Raw genomic sequence first — 20,873 nt, 5'->3', positions numbered from 1 at the left:
GAAAATGCAGAATTTTATTATTAAACGGTTAGGAGAATATGAAACTTGGTTTGAAGTAAGGCCTGATACTGAAAAAGAATAAAATTATCTGTGGTCTGTAACGCTAGTCGTGTAAGGTTAGGTTTAAGGTCAGGTCTACTTATTATACGTAGCATCATACAATGCCAATACTACAGACCACCCCCTAATGTCTGTTGCAAAATTAGACGTCTTAAAATGTATGGTAAACATTTATCCAGTTTATAACTTGCATTGCTAATAAATGAGTGCTTTCTGAATAAGTGGTATTTGTACTCAACAAATCTTACGAGGATAAACAGTAATTTCAACGTGTAAAACATCATCCCAAAATATGTATAGTTACATCGTATCATAGCATCATTAAAACTATATTTGAAGAAAAATTCTAGCCAGAACGAAAACCCCAAACGTTAGCTATATAAATACGAAACTAGAGAAAAAGAAAACGAGATACATTTCGCATTACGTAGCGGTTTATTTTACTTTTCGTTTCCGACCACCTCAACCCTTTTCAAGAGTTCAGCTGAGTGACAGTATCTGATAAAACATTTTTATTCGGCGAAATATAAACTACTTAGAAAATCGTATTGTTGTAAAGAACAACCATTAGACAAACAAAATAAGAAATATAGAATTAGCTAAAGTTGAACCGAATACAGAATTTTTTTTAGCTTTTCAGTCAGCCCGCGACCGCGATCGATGTAATTTGATCAGAACGTCGGATAATAAGGTAGCTTTAATTTTCAATCGCATTTAAGTCCCGTTGCATTGTAGTTATATTTTTTGCTTGTTGTTTTATTATTATTATTGTTTACTAAATCTGAAATAGGTGTGTATTTTACATAAGACCTCAAACGATGTATTTAAGTGCTATTATGTCGAGTCTAGACCACCAGTCACATTCAAAAACAGATCTTAGGTATACTTACTCAAAGTCTAGTTTGAAATGAACAGATATAATATTCTATATTTCAGCGGTACACAAGCTAGCTTAAATTTTGTTGCTTTGACAGCTTAAGGTAGCGGATTTCCCCAACGGCATCCGAAACGAATGAAATTAAAATTATGTTGGCAAAGTCAGATGATATTACTGGAGTTTCCTTAATAAAAATACTTACTTAATTTTCTTTTGTGACATTATTATCTTAATTAATACTATCAAGGGTTTAAGTATCCTTTTTCAGGAAACAGGATAATGCCAGAAAATTACATTCGGGTTGTGATCCCTGATTAATGTCAAAAACTATATAGAAAATCTTCACAAACAAAGGAATATTCAGAAATAAATAAATCATGTGTCTGTATAAAACAGCAAGGCCATAGAAATGCAATCGATATAACGCTTTAACTATTCAGTAGAACGCAATAGTTATTTTAAGATATAATCTGAATCACTTTACCAATCTATTTTTTAAAACTACCTCTTTTACATACTACACTCATTTCAGATAAATCATGTAAAAATAACAAGAAACAATACTTAACTGAAAATCACTTTTGTGAAAAAACTGATTTTGACCGGTTTTCTTGGACCAGACTTTCGCGTCTTAGATCAAATCCAAGTATAGAATGGGCTCTAGCCCGGCCTCGCCCGTGTGGATAAAATATTGGCCATGTCCTTCCCAACGATACAATTTACAGCCCTACCTTATTCAGTAGTTTTACCATGAGAGCGTAACAGACAGAACTACTTTTACATTTCTCATTTATAACACAAGCCCTCGACTACGACCGCTCACGTAAAAGACAATCTGGGGTAATAAGTATCATAATTATATTGTGTGACCAAATTTCATCAGAGTCTATTCAGTAGTTTGACGTGATTGACTAACAAATATTCATACAACCACGCAAACTTTCGCATTCATAATATTAGTACAGATTAGATTACCAAAACCCCAATTATCGCAAGTGTTTCTATAAGCGGGAACCCTATACGCAGCAGGTGTGAGACAATTTGCAGGCACAATATTAAACTAAGTCAAGCGGCAGGTGTTCAGTATAACGCCTAAGAGCTCAGCTCCAAATTGTGTGCTCTCGTAAAAGCTAAGTGTTCGATATAGACCCACAACTTAGTAGAGAGCCTTCGCAAGTACGATTTATATCTACTAATATTATAAAGCTGAAGAGTTTGTTTGTTTGAACGCGCTTATCTCAAGAACTACTGGTCTGATTTGAAAAATTCGTTAGCCCATTTATAGAGGAAGGCTATAGGCTATATATCATCATGCTACGACCAATAGCAGGAGCAGAGTACCAGTAAACAATGTTACAAAAACGGGGAAATTTTTGTGAAGCAAGCAAAGTTGCGCGGATCAGATAGTAAATAATTAACATTTCTTGCTTTTACTCATAACTGTCCCGCTGCTAGGCAAGTCATCTCTCAGACGAAGGAGAGGTTAGGCTATGTGTCCACCACGCTGGCCAAGTGCAGGTTGAAGTCTGCATGCCCTCAATAAATATACAGGGTGTCCCAAAACTCAACGATAATCCCCGACAGGATGAAAGGCCAAGTCATACCGGTTCTAGGAAAAATAAAAAAAAATTCCATATCACTTAGTTCAGCAATAATAGACATTTTTCAAAAAAGTTAAAATTCCACACCCTTGGTCGCATTTTCAAGTCCTGTGATCACCAATGTCACAATTTCGCTGTGTTTTTTTTGAATTTCGTGATCTTCATTAAATATGCTATTAATCGTAAAACAAATTAATGCACAAAACATTGTTAATTTAATAAAAAAAGTTAAGTTTTAGTGAGTCATGGTTCACAAAAATATCGTTAGTTAACTTTGACGCTTCGTATTGAAAAAAAAATGTACTACACTACCCTTGGCAAGTTATTTCAAAAGTTGGCGCATTTAATCAAGATTTCAAAATGGTGCAACACTTGCCACTTTTCTTTCCATTAAAAATGTTATTTTTATTTGAACGAAGAGTATCCTCGCAGATGGATCGAACGTAGTGGTTCAATTTTATGACCTCCTCGTTCCCCCGATCAAAATCCAGTAGATATTTTTGACTGGGAATGCATAAAAGAAAAAGTATATTCGAAATCAATACAAAATCTATCAGAACTTCGCCAGAAAATTGACACAGCGTCAGAGGAAATAAATACAAGGAATTTTGCTTGACTGGTGCAAAGGTCTTTTGTAAAGCGTTGCAGAGCCTGTATTCGTGCCAGAGGAAAACAATTCGGATTACTTTAGTTTAAGGAGAATAATTAAATAAGAATGATGGTTCGTTCATTGTTTTTTTTTTATTATTATAACCTATTATGTTTATTACATTAAATATTTGTTCTGGACTGACTCAATTACCTCTTTACTAAAAATAATTGCTTTCCTCTGGCACGAATACAGGCTCTGCAACGCTTTACAAAAGACCTTTGCACCAGTCAAGCAAAATTCCTTGTATTTATTTCCTCTGACGCTGTGTCAATTTTCTGGCGAAGTTCTGATAGATTTTGTATTGATTTCGAATACACTTTTTCTTTTATGCATTCCCAGTCAAAAATATCTACTGGATTTTGATCGGGGGAACGAGGAGGTCATAAAATTGAACCACTACGTTCGATCCATCTGCGAGGATACTCTTCGTTCAAATAAAAATAACATTTTTAATGGAAAGAAAAGTGGCAAGTGTTGCACCATTTTGAAATCTTGATTAAATGCGCCAACTTTTGAAATAACTTGCCAAGGGTAGTGTAGTACATTTTTTTTTCAATACGAAGCGTCAAAGTTAACTAACGATATTTTTGTGAACCATGACTCACTAAAACTTAACTTTTTTTATTAAATTAACAATGTTTTGTGCATTAATTTGTTTTACGATTAATAGCATATTTAATGAAGATCACGAAATTCAAAAAAACACAGCGAAATTGTGACATTGGTGATCACAGGACTTGAAAATGCGACCAAGGGTGTGGAATTTTAACTTTTTTGAAAAATGTCTACTACTGTTGAACTAAGTGATATGGATTTTTTTTTTATTTTTCCTAGAACCGGTATGACTTGGCTTTTCATCCTGTCGGGGATTATCGTTGAGTTTTGGGACACCCTGTATAAAACAAATTTTAGACACGCATGGTTTCATCACGATGTTTTCCTTTACCGTTGTAACAAGTGATATTTATTTCTAATACACACATAACTTACATAATAAATATTTATATTTCCAAAACAAAAAAACTGTATTACACAGGCCATCGTTAACCGCATAAGTCTACGAGTCACTTACACAAGGCTCTCTACTAAGTTCTCCGACTATAGTACTGAACGTAATAACGACAGTTGGTGTTAATGAAAGATAATAATATTTGCCTGATCTTCTTATCTTTAGAATTGTTATTAATAACCCAATCAATTTGTTTATCGGATTATTAAAAGATTTTGTTAGAATTCCACTGACGAACGGAAGTGCTACGTCGTCATCAATACTTATTATTAGAAATAATTGTGTTTTTGCGATTGCTAGTTTTCCTTCTATGGATTAAAATAGATGAACCGATTTCGATCATATTTAGCAGGCATCTATGAGAAAAGGTCATATTTTAATCATGTTCTTTAAGGATCTATATTTCTATCTATTCAGCCCATTTCTACCCACTGTTGAGTATACGTTTCCCCCTCAGTAATCCTTGAAAGGATTTTAAAGAGAAAAAAAAAATGAAAATAAATATGCATTCACATAGAAGCGGAGGCGCGTGGGATAGCTAGTAAAAAGAAATATCTTTGTAGTGTAGTGCTTTTAATTTTGTAGAACTACAACCATTTTCCTCGTTAAAAATTGGTTTTAAGTTGCAAATTATGTACCCTATTTAAGACTCAACAGTTCCTAAATATCATCAACTTTTAAACAATCTAATATATAAAATTCTCGCGTCACAGTTTTCGTTGCCATACTCCTTCGAAACGGCTCGACCGATTCTCATGAAATTTGGTGAGCATATTGAGTAGGCCTGAGAATCGGCCAACATCTATTTTTCACACCCTTAAGTGAAACTTTTTTTTTTTTTAATTTATATGGCAAAACAACGTTTGCCCGGTCAACTAGTAATAAGTAAAAATATATCTCTCAAAAATCAGAACTAGTTTATTGGCCTTTAGTCAACTAGCTATTCGAACTTTGTACTTAGTCAAAAGGAAAGTTGTATGAATAGACGTTGAACATCTAACTTTGTCTTATAAACCCATTACTTGTTACCGTTACTTAGTACCGTTTCCTAATTTAGATGTTTAAATAATCAATGGTCTGTAGTAGATCTTATTTTATTTACGGTATTCTGTGACGTGTATATTGAATTGGGCGACCGGATTTAGTTATTAACGTAGATAAGGATAAAGGTTATAAAAAATATATTAATACAATATTATAAATGCGAAATTCTTTAGAATCCACCGATTACTTTCTCATGCAAAAAGTACTCGATGGATTCTAAAGAATTTGGTCACATGCGTCGTTTATAACATAAATGAGGACATAGGATACCATTTTGCTAAGGAATTCTTTTCACCGCATCAAAATTCTGGAATTAAGGAAACAAGTCTTTCACGATGCCTCAAAATTGAACCATGAACTAATTTGGTTAACAGTTTATCTGATATTTTGGGCCCATAATTACCTATGGTAGATTAAATAAATATTTATTGTATCAATCCTAAAACAGCTCATACTTTTGAAACAGGCTTTTCCCAAAATAAAATACAAGCAGTCACCGTATTTTATGAATAGCTGGCACTAATACGGCTACAGCCTTATTTTCTAAACAGAAAACAAGCATAATTTAAATACCTAATTCAATTAATCAAGCAAATATAAAAGTTTTTGTGCTAACACTAACCAGTCTAGATAAATCGAACGCTGTCAGGTGCAATTAATCATTTTAAGTGTTATCTTGTACAAATATGTTTATCATAGAAGAGGTCATTAACCTCAATATTAAGAAGGTGAACTTCTTACTTGAGGTCATATTATTCAGAATCTAAATTTGTCACAAAAAATCTTAAGTAGGTAGGTATATTATTATGCTATTTTGCATTTAAGTGTAAATAACATTTTAGTTACCGTGGTATACGAGTAATATGAGTACTACTACATAAAAAAAAGTTAAAGTTGAGACAAGGGAAGTTTGTAAGGATCGTACCAAATGTCGTTATTTGGTCTCTGCGTACCCCTATGGGAAAAGGCATTATATTATGTATGTATGGACATATTATAAAATACAGTACTTGTAAAAAATGATAGGCTAATCTCTGAAACAGCTAAACTGACAAGTCGCAAAAATCTTCGGTAAAGCCGCACGGAACACAGGAAATAAGGAAATCTTTTCAAGTTGTAGGTTCTATAAACAATTGTTATACTATTCGTCAATCTTTTCCTTTCCACGTTGTCATTGTTAGATTTGTTAGATCTTTCATTTATTTAAAGAAAAATAATATTTACTTACGCGTGCAATATATAGAATGGAATTCGAAACTTGTGTTTTTAAGCAATAAATCTAATTCGAAAGTGACTAGCTGTGTTTTTATACAGTGTTCAACTTTATCGTTTGAGTTATTAGTCCATTTAAAACTAAGAACTTGCAAGTTGGATTGGTACTCATTTAAGATTTTATTTAAGTACTTCTATCTTGAAGTGAGTTTAAATAAGTTTTTCTCTCACGAAGTTTGTTTTTGCTACCATGTTATTTGTCCCAGTGACGGCTAATGGTCTCCCCTCTTTCTTTTCAAATATGCCTGTATTGTGCCTTATTCAGCCAGAATATGAAATCAAAATATTGCTTAATCATTATAGTAATTAGGAACTGGAATGGGTATCAATTTTTTATTTTGCCGATTCCTTTAAAGAATTAAAGCGAAATAACATTTGCTCAATGTAGTAATTAGAAACACATAGGTATCTATTTTTAATGTGACAATCACTTCAAAGAATTAAAGCCATTACGATGTAAAAACCGTGTCATATCATAATTATCACACATTTGACTCATGTGTAAACAAATCCTAGACACGTAAGTTTTATCGTAACACCGGTAATTAGGAGCGAACAAATAAAACATACCATTACTACTACATATTATTGTAATATTTATTTTATTAAACCATCAGGTGTAGAGATGTGCATTTAATATAATGCCGCCACGTTAACTGAAGGTAATACACGTTAATTGAAGGTAATTCATGATCGTATCTTTGTGTATCGGAAATACTACATCCCTAATGCGCTTTAACTACAGTCTCACAAATAGACTTGTTACATAGGACCATCACCATACCTTTCGTAGTACAACAGATAGGGACACTATGGCCTACGTCTAAGAAATACAAGAAATTACGTCTTGTTCCCAAAGTTTGGTAGGCAAAGACCAAAAAGCACCTCTTACTACGACCTCTACATAATTCTTTAACACTGAAAATATTTCAGGAACACACCCGATTGCTAAACGAATTCGCAAACACTAACCCACATGCAAACTTATTCATTCGAAGTAGGCTAAAATAAATACGCATTTATTATTTTTATACCTATTTTCAGTGACTAACGTTACAAATCTTCGCTAATGTAATATGTGTGAAGAAACGGTATTGTTATCAACAAATGCATTGCGAATTCAGTGTATCAAAACTTTTATAATGATTACTGGATAACACTGGACATTGTTTTTCATGTAGTCATTCAAGTATGAGGTGTATATGTTACTGTTAAAGCCCGAACGGTGGTAAATCCTAAGATTTTCCGATATAACTTAAGATTTACCAACTCGCAATGGTAAAAGTCCGAACAATTCTTTTATTTCGAACTTTTACCTATATTCACTTGATGATGTCGAGATGTCGCCGGAGCCCCGCTTCGCGGGGCTCCTTCTAATGTGTGGTTAAAAAAAGATAACCACGAAGGCTAAGGTGGGAGCTTCGCTTCGCTCGCTCCCACCTTAGCCTTCTAACCTAACCTACCCATGTCGCTGTGCCCAAAACTCCTTCTTTATAACTATGTCACAGTATATAATTATACCGTGAAATAGTTATAAACATAGTAATGAAGGAGGATTTTTTTATATACCGTAACATAGTTTTTAAACTCCGGCTTGTTCGGACTTATACCATTGAGAGTTGGTAAATCTTAGGTTTTACCGGAAAATCTTAGGATTTGCCACAGTTCGGGCTTTTACAGTAACATATATACATTGGCGAACATGCCGTACATAAGAAAACGTTTTCGAAACTTCAACACAAATAGCAGCCGTTTTCAATATCCGGCCCTATTTACCTACTATTTACAAGAGGCAAGTATTATTTATGATTATATCGCTACTTCGCTTCATCCTTTCATTCTTACTACTTTCCATTCATCAATGATCCTTATAGACAGCGGTCTATAAGGCTCGTTGATGTAATAAACCAAAATGGCATTTATCTGTAATTTATGATAGAACACTAAAAGTGGCTGTATGTGCTCTTAATATCTACCACAAAAATATAGAGCGTAAGAAGGTTTTGATGATGAGTTTCTTAACCCGTCAGCAGAGTAGTAAGTACTAGTAAGTAAAGAGACGTAAAAAGAAATGGCAGAAAAATAAATTACTACAGAATAAATTATTTCTGTTACAAAACTCTATCATTTATATTGTTTAAAGTATTCGCCAATGTATGCCGCACCGTTATTCAAATTCAAATTCAAACAAACAAAATGTGTATTGTGTCCCGACAATAATAGAAACTGATCAAAAGGCTCTATGTACAGGCTTTCTAAAGTTAAATGTAACATTTGCATATTTTAATAGAATATCGCTACGTCTGGACTTTGAAGCCTAAACTGGCACTTGGCTTTAGAAATCGTGAGCGGATTAGAAATTAATTGAATAACAGTTATTATAATAGAACTGAGGGTTTATGAATGAATACACGAGTTCAATTAATAGTTACTATTATAGGAGAAACAATACCCCGTTGGCACATCAACAACAGGATAGTCACTTAACCGAATGTGTATTATAAGCTTTACAATAACTAGAAGCTTAAAGCGATGATTTTTGTAATGACACATGTACATTTTTATTGCATTGTATTTTCTGTCATAATATCCATATTTTTATTTGTTCCCTTCCATAACGTATCACGGCAGTAAATTGGCTTTATAAATTTGCCAAATGCCACAAACTTGTTTCGAGATTTTCTGTGAGGAACAAAAATTACTAGGGTTAAATGTGGACTAAAAAAAATTAGTCCGTTTCTTATTGATAAAAATAAAGTTTTAGAAAAATATTTTCACTTACCCAGCAGCAGCAAAATGAGCGGGTTCTGGAACTGCTCTATATACTTCTTCCAGAGCGGCTCCTGCTCTTTGACCTGGAACTCGTTGGGGCCGACGAAGTTCATGCGGTCGTTCGCCTCGCGCCATGAGAGCCCGCGGCGGACGTCCACGTTCAGACGTTCTGCCACCTGGAGAAGAATATTGAAGGTTAGGAATGATAGAAGAAAATTTAATCAAGAAAAGCGTTAGTAGCTAGTTTTTTACCGTAGATGAAACATCGCTCATTCATATGTTTACATGATATTGTCGTTCTAGCCGATTTTGCCACTCTCCCTTTACTCTCAGTCTGGTAGGACGGCTAAACCGACATGACCAGGGAGAGGTCAGGAGCAGCACTGATGACTTCGCGTGGTTTCCGAGGCACAGAGGTCTACGGCCACAACTTCCTAACTCCGGGCAATCTCTGAATTATTTTTAAGAGTAAACCCTGTAGAATACTTTTTGGCTAGACCCGGGATTCCAACCTGAGTCTTGCGCGGCAGTCACATACACTACTGACCGCGCCACAGAATGTATGTGCTCGGTATATGTTAAACGAGTCTAATGTGTTCTGGACTTTATGACATATTATACAGAAGTTGTTTTTATTCGAATATCTGGACATTTTTGCGACGAAGGAACGATTTTTGACAATTTAGAGGCACAGTAATTCGACAATTAGACGGTATTTTTAGTATCAAAAAAATCACTATTATTAAGGTTTATGCTCCGTAAGTACTTCAAATAATTTTGATAATTTGTAAAATGAGCGGACAATAAAAAAAACGTTATTATTCGTAATTTATTACTAGAAGAATAAAATTTTAATTAATAGATCCTTAATTAACAACAACAACGTTTACAATTCAAAGAATCCTTTAATTAATCTTAATTTGTTTTTGTTTTCAATTGTTATTATGATAACGTTGATGCGTTAAATTTCTAAGGTATTCATAATTAAACGCCTAAAAATAATTTTAATTATATTTTAGTATGATTATTTCGTATACAGATAGATTTTAAATGTAAATTAAAAAAATAATGACACTAATTTAAAAAAACACTTCTGAAAATAATTTGAAATTACTTATGGTACAAAAACAGTATGAAAGTATTCAAAGATTTAAAGAAATCACCTGTATAACCAGGTTTATACAGGTTGCTTCTAATTTTCAGGAATATTTTTTAAAGGTAGAGTCAAAATGCGTAATTAAACTGTACTTATTTGTACAAAAATTCTTCTCTTATAAAGGACGATTAAAAGAGTAATATCAGTATAATATCAGTCATCAGAGCAAGTCATCAGACAAATAAATTGTGTCCTAATTAAAAAAAAGTTAGTGCACGAAAACTAGAGAGAAGTCAAGCCGAACCGTATTGTACTCCTACTTTTCAAAAAGTTAATCGCAAAAGCAATTTTTTAAAACACATTATCAGATGATACAACGTCAAAACAAAAACAAAATGGAGTAAGAATTGATGACTGTATTCAGTACGAGAATCATCAATCACTGAACAAACGCGGTAAAACGTTGCTTTCTGATTAAGTAGAAACATTTGAGGCAATCGCGTTGTTTATCGTATAACACGCCATCGATGTTTCTGGAATGGAGGAAACTATTTGATAGCTTTTATTGACGGTAAGACATTAACAAATATTTGTTTCTACGAATAGAGGCTTGACCAAACAGATCTATTTTAAAAATAGGTGACGGATAAGTTACTAATAACTTTGTTGCCATAATGAAATCTAAGCTAAGAATAAAGAGTGTGTCTTTTTGTGATTTATATAATGAATTAACTTAAATCAGTATGTGTAAAAGCCATTTAAAGGGTAGGAACTTTCGCATATTATTATGACCAATAATATCTATCAAAGTATGGCGACACCGGGACCTGGGCTTACAATTCCAATATAAAAAAAATAATAACACCTTAAAGCAAGAATGTTGTATACATTTGTCACTTGTACTGCTGTTATAACCTTTACCAAGGACTACTGTCAAATAGTGACATCGAGTTCTACGTTATGAACGCAGAAGGTTATAAGACTCATAGTAAACGTCGGGGTAATAAAAAAAGTATTATTACCTTAGAATTTTCGAACTGATGAACATCTTACTAGTCTTAGTATTAAAACCTTCGAAACAAGCAATAAAAAATGTCCAAACCTTACATGCTCATCCCAAAACAGACATGTCAATCAATGACAGCAAACGTCAACAATGTCACCCATTTGACCTGTCAAATGTTTGTATAAACCAAGTTGTGATGATACAGGAAGTGGAACTTTAAACCCGACCGTTTGGGCCATTGTCTCAACACAATCGTTCTATAAATATTATGTCTCAGTTCATAATGTTATAAATATCATTGATTGATCTTTAAGTATTAATAACACGAGGACTTCGTAAATATTAGGACTTGTTTGATTCAACTTGGTTTGTTTTGTTTTGGTTGAGATGAATATTACATTATGCTGTCTGATCTGGAGATGATTGTTGATTGATAACAGTATTTTATTCTCATATTATTAAGCAAAGAGCTGCTAAAATCAAATCAAAATCATTCATACATATAAGTCGAATGCTGACACTCCTGATGTTTGATTATTCAGAGCGTGAGCGCCAGTTCGGAAGGTAGGGCCAATGAGAAAAGCGGCCCAGTGGGAAAATTCCTGGCTACTCTTAAAATATAATAATATATGAAAGTAATACTGTTTCAGGTTTTAATAAAGGTCAGGCTGATAGAATTTAAAACAACTGACAAATATGGAGTATGAATATGATTGAACAAATCTATCTACATATATAAAAATTAATTGCTGTTCGTTAGTCTCGCTAAAACTCGAGAACGGCTGGACCGATTTGGCTAATTTTGGTCTTGAATTATTTGGGGAAGTCCAGAGAAGGTGTAAAAGGTGAATAAATTTTAAATTGCGCTGTATTAAATAAAAAGAAAGAGTGAGCGGAGCGGGTCAGCTAGTTAAATATAAACCGATAACACCAAAATGTCCCGGATTTTTTCTTCTTTACACCTTTTACCCTATTAACATCACAAAATTAGTACAACGGAGACATTTCATGACACCTCCTATAGCTTGTATTACAACCCACATACAGTTACAAAGCGCAAAAAAAAATCCACTCCACCAAAAAGCCATTGCCCCACCGACCACGTGTACGAGTGTACGATGTTGTAGAGAACACGCGCGCACAAACACGTGTGTTATCAAACAGTTATTCGACGCGATCGTTTAGCGACCGGCTCTTTCAATGAAGTGACGTCCGGAAGTGTTGTGCGGATAACGAATGTATCCTGTGAGGGAAATGTCGTTTACTCTTTTCGTCTGTTAGAAGAGCGATGGATTTGTTCATACATTAGGTAATTTTGGAATCGAATGACATTGTAATTAAATAAAATTAACCCATGAATGTCCCACTGCTGGACAAGGGTCTCCTCCCGCAATGAGGAAGGAAGTCCATCACGCTGGCCAATTGCGGATTCAGGACTAATGTCGATATTGTGAATAATTAGCTTTATTTTACTAACGGAAAAAACAACTCTTGATCTTTTGACAGTTGGCCCAGGTTGAAGGTTCTATATTTAGTAAACTATATATTATTTATGTCATGATTCAATGTAGATGTAATGGACTAAAACAGTGAGCAAGAAAGGCGAACGGCAGGTTTGTATGAAGAATTCGTACAGCTTATAAAATGTCATGTTTAGGTTTACTTTTTGTTTTAATTGATAGCTAATATGATAAACAAGCTTACTTTAAAATTTTGATATTTTTAAAAGTTGGGAGGTAAAAGTTATGTACATTTTAAGAAGCCCCGATAGTTCGTTAAATTGCTCCGATGCTGTCAAAACCACAATCCAAAACAACACGGATGTGTAGACGTCAGACTAACAGTGACGTCTCAAGAGATTTTCTTTTTCTTTAGTTGTCAAATATAACAAACAAATATGACAAATATAAGCCATAGACCAAAAAATATTATTTAATTAATCAAATCTTTCTTCCTGAATTATTAATTAATCCGGACTTCTAAAAATAATACTCCCAAATAAAAATAAGTGACTTAGTCCCCTTGATAAGTGGTACAAATTCTGTAACGAAACAACACAAACTTTAAGCTGTACGAAATCTGCCGATCTCCTTTGTTAAATGACTCATTCACACACTCAACATTCGAAACTGTGACTAACCGTTCTTAGAACGAAATACGTGAATGCGAAGTAATACATCAGTAATCAAACAGTTTTGTGTTTATTCACCGTGCTTCGTCCTCTGAAAAGCGGCAAAGTAATTTCACTGTCTCGTTTAAATTAAAAATAGTAAAACTAAATTAGGATATCCGCAAGCAACATTTAAGAGAGTGCTTTTCCATGGACCCTGTAAAACAATTACCACAGTTTTTCATAGACACAACAACTTATACCTCAGTGAAAGATACAAAGATCTTTAATAAGATCTTTTAAAATTACAGTCGGGGTCTACAATTTAACATGCCTTCCAAACCCGGAGGAACTCGATATGTATAAGATGATCACCCATCCACAGGACGACCTCGAAAAACGTAGCTTAACCTCAAAGATCGATCCGCGCGGCTGTTGTTAACTAGCCACGAGCTTCGCATTCATAAAAAATAAAACCCACAGCGCATAATTTAGAACAAAAGGCAGTTTCAGCGACAGACAATTAAAACAGAGACCATTAGTCAATGAGACTAACTGTAACATCATATAGTGTAGTGGAAGTAGGTCGCAATGCAAATACGTTTTATACTAGGTAGTAGGTAGGCACTTGACATTGATAGCATCTCGCTCTGAGTGCTGGATATATAGGAGATAGTATAGTTTCTGAATAGTGAGGGGAGGAATATTCGGTGGGATAGTTTATCTGACAACTAGGAACCTGTAACTGTGAGTTTCGATGTATGAAGATAATTTGTCTTCTCTTCGATAATTATGTGTGGGTTTAATTTTAAAACTGAAGACTTTTTTATGCATTTTGTAGTTTTCTACATTAACGTCTAAGACAAGCTGAAATTAGTAGTTATTAGTAAATATAGCGATGATCATAAACTTTGTAAACACCATTTGTACGACTTTTCTCACAAATAAATGATTTGATTAATAATGTTTACTTTTCTCGGTTTCACAGAAAAAATATATTTTCATATTTTGGAATAAATTCAGTGATTGGAGTGTAGCAAAATAACAAGGAGAAGTTAACAGTGTACACAAGCAAACAAGACTTTTAATATAGTTCAGAGACCAGCTCAAATTATCATTTAACGGTAACAATATAATAACTTCGGTATACTAAACGAAACTATTCGGTAGTTTCGCATCACTATTCAGACAATGTGGATGCTGTAGGGCTGAAGTGTATCGATCGAGCGGCAGAGAGAGTAAATGGCTAGAATAGATACTGAATTCACTTTGCTGCCAACCGCTCTATGAGATAGCATTGAAATTAGATTTAAATGTATGGTTTAAGGGAAGGTAAATCTTTACCAGGGCTTACATTCTGAGAAAGAATTTGCTGTAATACTTTTAGAAGGCTGGTTGATTGTTACAAAATTTAATCATTTTAGTAAATAAAAAATCATTTTAGTGAATGAAAATGAAGATACTTTTCTCAAAACAGATAATTTTCTTTTTCCAGCAATGAAACGGATTCTAAAAGTTATCAAAGCTGAGTAATGAGTATGCTTGATAATGAAAATGGCCGTGAAGACAATAATTTTAGTCAATGATTAGTACTTATTAAGATTTTTTTTTAAAGACATCTCCCGCTCTAAATGTTGCTCTTGTGTCGCGGGGACTTTAACAAACATACAAACAACAGACACAAAGTACAACTAGACCCGACACAATTATTTGTGGATCGCACAAATAAATTGGTCCGTAGGAATCAAACAAAAACGGAAAAGTCGACGTGGCGACCTAAACCACTGCGCCACAGAGGCAATTGAATCCGGAATCAAAGTTAAGACCTTACACGCATCAAAGTTAAACCTTATGTTCATCGTAATCATGTAAACGTATCGCAACGCACGCTAACAAACATCCCTTATATTCATATCTTGTTATCCCTAACATTATAATCACGGCCACAATACACACAGACACGAAGTCATGTACGGAATTTGCAGAACACAAATTGTTTCGTGACGGAATTCTAACCACAGTTTACATTGACTATAGGTTGAACTACTTTCGCGAATGTAGTACCATTTCATGTTATAGCGTATGATTGATATATTTAATTGAAGAACAAACCGTGGGGTTTTTGCTGTTTCTTCTCATCAGAAACAGCTTTTTCAAAACGGTAGTAGATATAAAAATACTATGAAAATTATAACTACGGGTAAAGTTTATGAAATAAAAGATATTTTGAACTTAATTTGATTAACGTAAACATGTGAGTAGAGGATTACCAAAAAATAAGGATTATAAGAAAGAGTATATCAACATGAAAGATTTAAAGACAGAGTTCACGGATGATAAAGGTGAAAAAGGAAAAAAAATGTGCCGGCCCCACTTAGCGTGGGATAAGGTCAAGTTTATTATGACGATAGTGTATATGGATGGATGGATAGAAGGAGATAAAGATGAAATTATCGCAAAAGAAGCCCTTCTGCATCTTCTCTAAACCCTCAAAGAAATCAACTATATGTATTGAAGTTACGGTAAAAAAAGGAAGATGCCTGCATTTTGTGGGTAAAGGCAACTAGCCTGCTAAGCATAAATCCCCCTTTATCATACAAAGAAGACCCCTACCAAACAATACGTCTTCAATAACAGGACCTAATAGTACATCTATACAAAATAATCTGTTATCGAATTACGCAAAACAACACCCGAATTATTCGCAGAAAAACATCACAATTTATCAGTATTTCTAAATATTGTGTTAATTCTGCGGTTTGGCGGGACTTCCTCAATTGATTGGGATACGCGGTAACGTTATCAACACCCCCCTCCCTCTGCCCTTCAGCCCTCGTTAGAAGGGACCTTCGTTAATTTATTTAGGACAAGCCAAAGTTTGGCGGCGCTGATTTTATGCGACAAATTGCAAGTTTGGCTCCTTGGAAACAAAAGGTGGAAGATTGATGAGTGTTTCTTAGGAAGATGTCATGTTTAGAACTTGAAATAACGTGCCAGGGTCTAATATGGCCAGCCGAAAAATATGGCTACATATCACATACCTTATATAATATTTCATAGAGACTGAAAATCTGGATGATCTTGCAAGGTAACAAAATCCGTAGGAAATTCGTTCAGTAGACGTAACGACGTTTTAATGAAACGATAATAATGTGTAGTAAAATTATAGAAAGATATTTTACTTGCGTAAGAATAGGAAGAAGAAAGTTATTTAGCTCTATCTTATTAGTATTTATGAGAATACCCTGTCTAGAAATCTCCATATGAATCTAAAATTCAGAACTGACTTTTGCTTGACTCATATTTCGTTACGAAAAAACACAACTAATTAAGTAGCAACTGAAAGAAAAACAAAACAAAAACCTTCTGCTAGCAATCAATTAACAAACCAATTTCATACATTCAAGTATTAATTAAGCAATTAACGATACGGCAATTCGCTTATTAGTATAATAAATAAGATTAATGTCTTAAGTTTTTATAATTGTAAAACTTCTAATAGAAATCTAAACAATCGCTTATCTGCTAGTCTCTACCTTGAACAGCATTTTTTTACAATTCTATAATTCTTTATTATGATTGAAATAAATCGGACGCCATATTTTATTTTTAACTTATCCCATTGATTATAGGAATCGGAGAAATAAGACGTTTAAAGTGCAAGTCGCGAGACGGAACGGAAATACGGTGGGTCTACTTGTATTCATATGAAAGATACCAAGTGGGGGCCAGGTAGCGCTCAGGAACCGTACACGTTTTCAGTGCCATGTTTCATCGCTTCCCATGAGAATTAGGAAGCAAAAACCATTTAAAAAGTTTCCAGGCATTCAAGGATTTAATAAGATTAATTTTTTAAAGCAAATAAAATTACGACCTATAAAATCATTTAACGCATAACATTCATAATCATCTGACTAACTCTGTTTGTCGAAATACCCTACAAATTTTTCCACAGACATAAGAATTATAGACAGTACAAACAACAACTAGACACGTCTACAATATATTATTCAGAAGCAATTTATTTTATTGCTCTTGTAATGTGGCGTAGCGCGTAGTAACATTAATGACCATGAATGTTAACATTGTTTATGGCCACCCTACCTTCCAATTCATTAGGGCTATTAATACCGTTTAACATTGAACACTGAAAGGATAAGCAGAGACCTTTCACAAACAAATTGTCTACAAAAAGCGGGATAAAATTATAGGGAGCTTGGAAAAGCAATTTTTTGCCACCATTTCGAATGCAACTACCAAACCAATTGCACTACTCCAAAATTTGTCAACCAAATCACATTCTCAAAAAGTAGAGAACGGCGGACAACGACTTTTCCCGCGCGGGGCGAATAATTTTAAACTGGAAAAACGAGACATTCAGCGAAAAACAGGACGTTAGCATTGCTGCATGGTTCAAACATCAAGTTTAGCTACAATCTGAATCCATTATTTTAATCAACAACACTATGAATTAACTTGTTAATTACAATAAGTATTTGAACGGAACCGCGGCTCTAAATTTTGAGTAGTCACTCTGAAAGGTATCTTTTACCGTAAACATTTGTATTTTAAAGGAAATAACAGCTATTTTTGCATACACTGCAATTTTACCTGTATAAAGGCTGTTTGCTTCTAGGAAGTGGCAATACGATAGGTTTTGATGTGGCAGGCAATTAAAATTACTGGAAAATTAAAGTATTTTCAGAAGACGCAGATCAATCCATCCAAAAAATAAGAATGGTTATTTTGTTGTAGATGCTGAAGGGGGCGGGGAGGCGAGATCAGCCTGCAGTAATATCAGCCATAGGTTGATAGTTTCAGGTATGGTCTGATTTAAAGCCTCAAACATGACTATATCAATTGTATAGTAATCAAACATCTATACTAATATTATAAAGCTGAAGAGTTTGTTTGTTTGTTTGTTTGTTTGTTTGTTTGTTTGAACGCGCTAATCTCGGGAACTACTGGTCCGATTTGAAAAATTATTTCAGTGTTAGATAGCCCATTTATTGAGGAAGGTTATAGGCTATATATCATCACGCTACGACCAATAGGAGCAGAGTATCAGTGAAAAATGTTACAAAAACGGGGAAAATTATGATTCTCTTATGTGACGCAAGCGAAGTTGCGCGGGTCAGCTAGTTAATAAGAAAAGTGGAAGTTGTAAGCTAATTAAGAAATACGATAACAAAAGTGTATCTCTTAATAATATTAATGTATACATGACCTAGTTATTTTAAAAGCTTTCAGCACATCATAGATCAATAATGGAACGGAGAGGACAATATATTGTACTGTATACTGCCCTAGATGTAACATAGTTGAGTACTGCAGTTTCATCGGACCTTTCACTCGCACTTATTATGTTGCTGTATGCGAAAGTGAGGCAGCACTATACGGTAAGGTAGTGGGACTTTGTTTTATGACAGTTTCGCAAATTAACTATATGTTGTACGGTACGTATGTACTACTGAACGAATTTTCATGCTGTTTTTACTGAGAGGAAACCGAACCAGAAGACAAAGTAATTCATGAAGAAGTTTCAGGTATATTATAATTTGATAAAGTTTTTCTGGACGATTTGGACATATTTCTAAGAGGATAGCAAGAAAAAGCAAGCGACTAAAGGGTTTCGAAGTTTACGGGAGAGGCCTTTGTCTAGTAGTGGGACATTGACGAAAGCTTTGTTTTGCGGTTTTTTTAAATACTACTACGATTATTGAGCAGTGGTAGCCGAATGGTATAAGTTGACACCTCCCACGCAAGTGGTCGCAGGTTCGAACCCGACGCAACACACCAATGACTTTTCGAAGTTATGTGTGTAAGTATTAGAAATAATTATCACATGCACCAACGGTGAAGAAAAACATCGTTAGGAAACCTTGCATACCTAAAATTTGTTTAATACATTTATTGAGGGCATGCAAAGTCCCCAACAAAGCACTTGGCCAGCGTGGTGGACTCAAGGCTTAACCCCTTCCTCATTACGGGAGGAGACCCTTGCCCAGCAGTGGGACATTAATGGGTTAAATTGATTATTATTATTAATTACGATTATTGAAGGTATGTCAATGTCTATCGGACATCAATTGATTTCGCTGGTAACTACCATCGTGATGGTTTAAATGTCGTGTATATATTTATTACGTCTATTAGTCTCCTAGTCGTTACCTCATTTGTATAGTTTTATGACATCTTTAACTAATAAATAGCAATTAATTTGTGTAGCTGTCACGATACAGGGTGTTTTAACTATTATTTCACGCTTATTGTTGGTATGGGGTGATATTTTCCGTGACTACGTCGTAAAAAGAAATGAGTAATCGGTAACTATGTGAAAACTGTGTATGCATGTGATAGAGAGTAACTGGGTCATAAAACCCGAGGTGTATAATTAGTATAACTATCTGTGCATCGCTGTTTCGGTCGCATCTATGTCCACTCTGCTCTTGCCTTTTAACCCCAGTTTGATGTTCTTATCTAAATGATTCTGATCTAGAAACTTCTTCAGCTTTTATTATCTCGCAACACGTTAGTTTTGGCCTCTTCCTATCCTCCGCCAGTAATTCTGTACCACTTTTGTCCAGTTCTTTCTGTCAAACCTATATAATCGACCCATCTCGGTACAGGGCTTCAGGCGCAAAATTCCCCTTTACCCTATTCCTACTGGTAGTACTAGATGACAAAGTCAAGCAAAGAATAACCTAGACTATGAGCCTTGAAATATGTAGAAAGAAATACACATAAACTATAATTTCTATGAAGTAAATATCTAAAGAAATTATCAAAATACGCAGCTCTTACATTAAACTAATTATCTCGTTCAAAGCTCACGTTGAAGGGCCAATTACCTAAAGCAATTAGTGTCATGAAAAGGCCGTCTAAATACAAAATTGGTTTCATCTTTACATTATATACTTACTAAAGCTTTTACCCGTGACTTTTGTCGCATGGAAAGATTTACCATGGTTTTCCAAATTTTAAGGTGTCTTCATAATATGACGGAACCTCCTATAAGGTGGTTCCGTGGTGGGTAAGACCTATTTTAGACATAGACTTGCTGCCATCATCTTCCTTTACTAACTTCTACAATATTCATACATCTTGTCATACACACTCATCATTTGCCAGTACTATGCACTTTTTAATTTATGCTTCAAGATTAATAAGACAATTGACACAATAGCTTTCTGATAAACGAATGGTGCGGAAAAGCAACTTCGCTTAGAAATACTCTGCGAAGACATTTCTAAAATTACTCGTTAAAGTCCCAATACAAACGTTTACCTGGAGTGAAATATAACATACCAAAATACTACATTTCGAAACGAATAAACTAGAACACTCGTTACATTTCTGTAGAGACGATTCGTT

General features: G+C 34.4%; 1 protein-coding gene across 4 annotated transcripts in view; it reads right to left on the bottom strand.

The window, feature by feature from the left end:
• SPoCk (secretory pathway calcium atpase) overlaps positions 1–20,873 on the bottom strand; it is a 67,005-nt gene that overhangs the window by 25,542 nt on the left and 20,590 nt on the right. For all 4 annotated transcript variants that reach the window (XM_076123123.1, XM_076123121.1, XM_076123122.1 and 1 more), the window contains one exon: positions 9,298–9,463. In XM_076123123.1, the coding sequence (XP_075979238.1) occupies positions 9,298–9,463 (166 nt within the window). The remainder of the gene's footprint in view (positions 1–9,297; positions 9,464–20,873) is intronic.

This window comes from Anticarsia gemmatalis, chromosome 14, assembly GCF_050436995.1.
Source record: "Anticarsia gemmatalis isolate Benzon Research Colony breed Stoneville strain chromosome 14, ilAntGemm2 primary, whole genome shotgun sequence".
Lineage (NCBI taxonomy): Eukaryota > Metazoa > Arthropoda > Insecta > Lepidoptera > Erebidae > Anticarsia > Anticarsia gemmatalis.
The sequence above is the reverse complement of the archived record's forward strand: the minus strand, read 5'-3'. Positions and strand labels throughout refer to the sequence as shown.